The sequence below is a fragment of the Lupinus angustifolius genome, chromosome LG12 (genome assembly GCF_001865875.1).
Source record: "Lupinus angustifolius cultivar Tanjil chromosome LG12, LupAngTanjil_v1.0, whole genome shotgun sequence".
Taxonomy (NCBI): domain Eukaryota; kingdom Viridiplantae; phylum Streptophyta; class Magnoliopsida; order Fabales; family Fabaceae; genus Lupinus; species Lupinus angustifolius.
This window is the reverse complement of record NC_032020.1, coordinates 12,352,351-12,358,020: the sequence shown is the minus strand read 5'-3', so window position 1 is coordinate 12,358,020 and position 5,670 is coordinate 12,352,351. Positions and strand designations below refer to the sequence as shown.

Below are 5,670 nucleotides of genomic sequence, written 5' to 3'. Positions count from 1 at the left end.
TTAACTGCATATTTCCAAGTGTATTTTCAAATTGCAAAACTCAAATATGTTATGCACTTAATTTATACATGTTCAACACTAAGTTTATGCCTAGGATGCACATATTACATTTATTTATGTGATGCATGAACATATTATAAATGACATATCTCAAAACTAAATTTTTTTAAAGTTTTATGCATATGAGACATGTGTTGAGTTTACCTAAGCCTTAGACTCAACCTAAACTAATCACTAGTCTAAGTCTAATACCAATCTTGAGACTTAAGCACGTTGATTTGTTGATGATCTTCAAGCTCTTATAAACACAAGTTGTCCTCATCAAAACCAAAACATATAGTGAGAAAGCTTTCCAAAGTGCTCCTCTTGACATGCGCACTTTCAGTTTCTTCGGTCTGGACCATGGTTGTTCCATTTGGGTTTATGTATGGGCATAAACATTAGGTTATGGGAACAAAGTCATAGTCATAAGGACTTCCGCGTTTAATCTATGGATTTCGGATGGAGATATTCTCCAACAATATTACCATAAACATGACAGGTAATATGCATGGATGCAATTAGGCTTTGCCCTATTGTTGTGGCTGATATCTACAGAAATTCATCCACCCAACAAACAATTACAAGACACAAGAAGAATTAAAATTATCTTATCACATTACTAGTATCTATTCCTAGATATTCTAAGCCATCTCTTCAATCCATATGTTCAACTTTGTTTGTTGGTTATGTAGTAAACAAAAGTGCAAGGAAATGTATTAGGTAGAAGGTTTGATTTTATTTATCAACAAAAGACATAATTTATACGATATAAACAAGAAAACTGATACAAAAAAGAATAAACTTCTACTTGAATAGTATAATGAGCATCAATAAGTGCTCATAAGAATGTGAAATATTTGTAATAATCATATTGACTCTTTATTGACTCGTGAATAAAAACATAACATTTTCTGAATCATGCTAATTAACAATTCTAGCTTATACCATCCACTATCAGCTCTAAATACATCTATTTTGGAAGATTATTCAATTCCTGTCCTAGAAAATACCATAAATTTGGAAGCTATTATACATTTCTTAGTGGTATTACATTTGTTTAATACTGAAACAATAATTTTTTCTTGAATTATTTCTTGAAAATAGTTTTGTATTATTAATTGAAAAGATGAGAATAGTTTTCATTTAAAAATCGTAGAAATAATAAATTAGGGTCATACAACAATATACGAATGTTGAAGAATAAGAATTAGTTAACTTTATCAAACACATAATTTATATTTTAAATTTGATCGTTCAACCACACATTAATTTCTATTCAACATATATAAATTATATCAGGGAATATTGTAAAAAGATTGATCATAGCGATAAATAAAAAAATAAATTCAATATTATCTAGATATATGGATATATATTAAACCTTTTCTAGTTATTCTTTATGTAAAGTTTTTTTTGGATACAATAGAAATGAATAAAAAACAAAAAACTAGGAATAAAAATATATGTTGTATAATCATTTAATACTCAAAATATGCACTTTATTAAATTATTTCTTTAAAAATATTTTTAAATAAAAAGTTTAACAGATAAAAATATAGAAAAACTAATAATTAGATATCTATTAAAATAATTCTTATATAAAAATTGCAAATACAATAAAATTAAATTATAGATTTATGTGTGGACGATTAAACTTAAAAATAGGTATACATCATCATTAAAAAATAAAAATTATGTATATCTATCATTTAATTTTAGCAATTTAAATAAGATTAAACAGAATAATTTTATTATTATTCGAATCACTTTTCCTAATTAAATGTCATTCATACTCTACCTACCATATATATCAGTCTCTTGTATCAATCTTACATGTCTATATTTAGTATATATATTAATATAATATATTAATATTATATTTGCTTTGACTGATTGAAGAAAAGAAAAAAAAGATAGACACAAATTAAATTTCACATCATGTGATGTGACAACAACACATAATGATTCATCTTAGGAGAAGATAAGACACGAAGGAGTAGCAATTCTAACATCATCAATAAGATAAAACGTTTAATTTAATATATTCATTGATTATATTTTTTTTAATTTATAGCACATGTTTTTTATCATATGGGTAATAAATTAATTTTTTTTGGTTGTATGATTGATATTCTCAACAAGTGTTATTCTTAAGAATCAAACTTTAATTTTTTAATCATCTTGATAATCTAATAAAACCTTATGTCACTATACCAACATTTTGTTAGCATATCTTTTAATTTTGATTTTACATTTTTATTAATTGTTCTTATTTCTCATAACAATAGTTATTCTCATTTATTACATTACCATAATTAGATATGACACGTATCTGACTTATAACACGTACATGTCCTCTATATGGACATCTGTATTATTTTTTATTACAACAAATACCTATATAAATTAAATTATATTAGAGAACCCAAAAAAATTAATAAAAGAGATATATAAAATTATTTTCTTTTATTACATTGTCATAAGTAGATACCACCCTTATACTTGACCTATATAACATATAATTATCCTTACATAGAAATATTAATTTCCATTTGAACCAACACTATATAAATTAAATTATATCTAAATAAGAAAAATATATAAAATTATTCTCATTTATTATATTATTATGATTAGATATGACACTTATACTTTCCTATTATCTATATGGACATTCATATTAATTTTCATTCGAATCAAGCCTATATAAATTAAATTATATCAGAGAACCTGATAAGAAAATCGACAAGAGAGATAGACACAAAAATAAAAAGCATCTAAACATGTTGAACAGAAGAATATGGAAGAACTCAAGGAGAAGTAGAAGCAGAATCAAGAAGAAGGGAGAAGACAAACTGAGCAATTTACCTGATGAACTCATTCACCGTATTCTTTCCTTCGTTGATGCAAAAACTGCTGTTCAAACCAGTGTTCTCGCTCATCGATGGAAGAATATTTGGATTTCACTCCCTTTTCTTAACTTGCATAGCTCTTCTTTTGATCATGATTTTCTTTTCCAAGATTTCGTTCTTAATTTTCTTGCCAATAGAAATTCTGACTCCAAAATCGATGTTCTCAAGTTCGAATGCACCGGTGACGAACTTGAAGAAACAGGTGCACCCACCGTTGATTCCGTCGTCGATTATGTTGCATCAAAGGACATTCAGAATTTAACTATCGTTGCTGATTATGTTCTCGAGAGTCTACCTCGATTATTCACTTCTCGAACCCTAACTGTGCTCAATCTCAGTAACATATCCACTGAAACTTCAACCTTTGAATTTGTTTCGCTGCAAAAGTTGTCTCTTGTTGATTGCAAGTTTGAGATTAGGGACGTAGAGATTCTTGACCCTTTTCTCGGTTGTCCTAAATTGAGTTTTCTGTTATTTGACTGTTGTCAATTTTATGGAAAATTTGATAAATTTAAAATTCATGCTCCTCAGCTTACAGAGTTGAGCATATCATGTTTAAGGGTGGATGAAGAGTTTGATTCTGAGTGTGTGATCGAGCTTTTCACGCCGAAGCTTCGGTATTTTAGCTATGATGATCCCTTGAATCTTTATGCTTTTTCCATTCAGGCCAAGCTTCACTTTTTAGAGAAGCTGGTTATTGATGTGGATAGTTCAGAGGTACTTAATGCATTGGACAATACTGAGGGCACTAAATTGTCTATGAAGTTTATTGAACTGTTTGAAGCAATGGGGAGTGCAAAGTTTGTATATCTCTCACCCGACGTCGTCAAAGTATGTATATTTCTTTGTCAATCAATAGTTGTTAAAAGCTTAGTGCCTGATAAAGATAGTAGAATTGGATTACAATTTATACCTGTTATAAGTTTTCTGGATAGAAGCTTTTTTATGCTATTACTTTTATGTCTAAAGTTGCTTTCTCATTAGAATATTAGATTATTGAAATATTTCATGTTCGCGTTTGTCCATGATTATTTTTGCTAATGATTTGGAAGCTGTAATTTCTTGAATCTTAGTTCTTGTCTGTCTCTTGTTTCCTAGGTTCTGTCTTTGTTCCCTGCTCTATTCATGGGTCGGCTTTCTCCTTTCACCAGAGTTCAGACTTTTAAATTCATTGTGGATGTATATTCCTCCTTTCCTTTACCTACCAATGTCATGGCATACTTACTTCGCGGATCTCCTGGTTTTACCTGCTATCGAAGACAAGGTATAACTTTTATGGTATTCTTTTATCACTGATAGTAAATGCTCAAGCCTCAACATACATGTTTAAAAATATGGATAGCACTTAGCATTTATGTATCACTGATGGTAAATGTCCAAGCCTCAACATACATGCTTAAAAATCTAGATAGCACTTAGCATTTATGTGCTTACGATATCTGTGTTATGCATGTTGCGCTTCATAAATTAGGTGTGAAATTCAGCTCAACTTTCAATAATCAAACCGAGGGCTGAGAAATGAGAAGGCACATTTCAATCCTGTTTTGTTATTCCAAATTCACTATTTTCTAAGTCAAAGTGCATTATGTTGCACTTGCTATTGTAGTAGCTCTTTTGATGGTCAATATTGATCATATGCTAGAATTTTGTGTTCCAAACAGCATGCAGAGAGCAAGTTATGGTATAGTCTATTATGCCCTTGTTGAAATCAGTTTACAAATCCTTTATTTTGCTTTCAATTACAGGTTCATATAATGCTAAACAATCTGGTTGAAGAAAGATTCAGCTAATTTATGAGGTTTTATCCCTTTTGGGATTAATAGATGTTTTTTTCTGGTTATTAACAAAGAAGTCATGTTTTCTTCAAGGGATAGTCAGTGGGGGTGTGTTACTGACAAGTTTTGCAAGTGTGCAGCAAAGCAAATAGGAGTTGGGCTATTGTTCTTTATTCTGGCATTATATTTTGTTACCGATAGTCATTTTGTAATTTTTATAGGATATTTTGTGGTTGATAGCCTATTAGCAGAGCCTTTTCGGCTTCATTATGTTGTAAATATCTTAATATGTACAATGACAGTTAAGTCGGTTTCTTTTTTATGAGGATAAGTAAAGTTTTTTTTTTGGGTGAAAGTATAAGTGAAGTTTAATTCAAGAGAATGAGTAATTGACCTTTATTTAATATGTAATAATTTATATTGATTCTCTACGATGAGTTTGGTGCTGGTAAATATACGTTAATATTGTTTTTTAGGTGAGTATGTGATATATTACCATAAACATGACAAGTAAAATGCATGGATGCTATTAGGCTTTGCCCTATTGTTTTGGCTGATATCTATAGAAATTCATCCTACCAACAAACAATTATAAGACACAAGAAGAATTAAAACTATCTTATCACGTTACTTGTATCCATTCCTGGAGATCCTAAGCCATCTATTCAATCTTATCGTTGGTTATGGAGCAAAAAAAAGTGCAAGCCAATTTGATGTGTTCCTTTTATGGTTTTGTACCAGAAAATGTTAGTCATGCCTTTTTTGGTTGTAGTTCGTCAATGATTATTTGGAATTTAGTGACTAGGTGGATGAGTGTCCAATTTATAAATATAGTGTCTCCCGTTGAAAACTTCATGTATTTCACGTGTCTATTTCAAAATCAAAAGCAGCGCATGTTTGGGATGATCATATGGCTCTCGGTAACATGGTCATTATAGTTG

At 29.6% G+C, this 5,670-nt stretch overlaps 1 protein-coding gene across 1 annotated transcript; it reads left to right on the top strand.

Annotated features, from left to right (window-relative positions):
- Positions 2,782 to 5,090, top strand: LOC109361540 (F-box/LRR-repeat protein At3g58900-like). Its single transcript, XM_019607026.1, has 3 exons — positions 2,782 to 3,785; positions 4,053 to 4,218; positions 4,700 to 5,090. The coding sequence occupies exons 1-3, from the start codon at positions 2,826 to 2,828 to the stop codon at positions 4,726 to 4,728; spliced, it is 1,155 nt and encodes a 384-aa protein (XP_019462571.1). The 5' UTR covers positions 2,782 to 2,825; the 3' UTR covers positions 4,729 to 5,090.

Bases quoted from the DNA above. Each gene is read 5' to 3' on its own strand.
- LOC109361540 (XM_019607026.1), top strand. From the start codon at position 2,826: ATGTTGAACAGAAGAATATGGAAGAACTCAAGGAGAAGTAGAAGCAGA. The intron at 3,786-4,052 runs GTATGTATATTT...CTTGTTTCCTAG, and splicing joins TCTCACCCGACGTCGTCAAA to GTTCTGTCTTTGTTCCCTGC. The intron at 4,219-4,699 runs GTATAACTTTTA...TTTCAATTACAG, and splicing joins TACCTGCTATCGAAGACAAG to GTTCATATAATGCTAAACAA.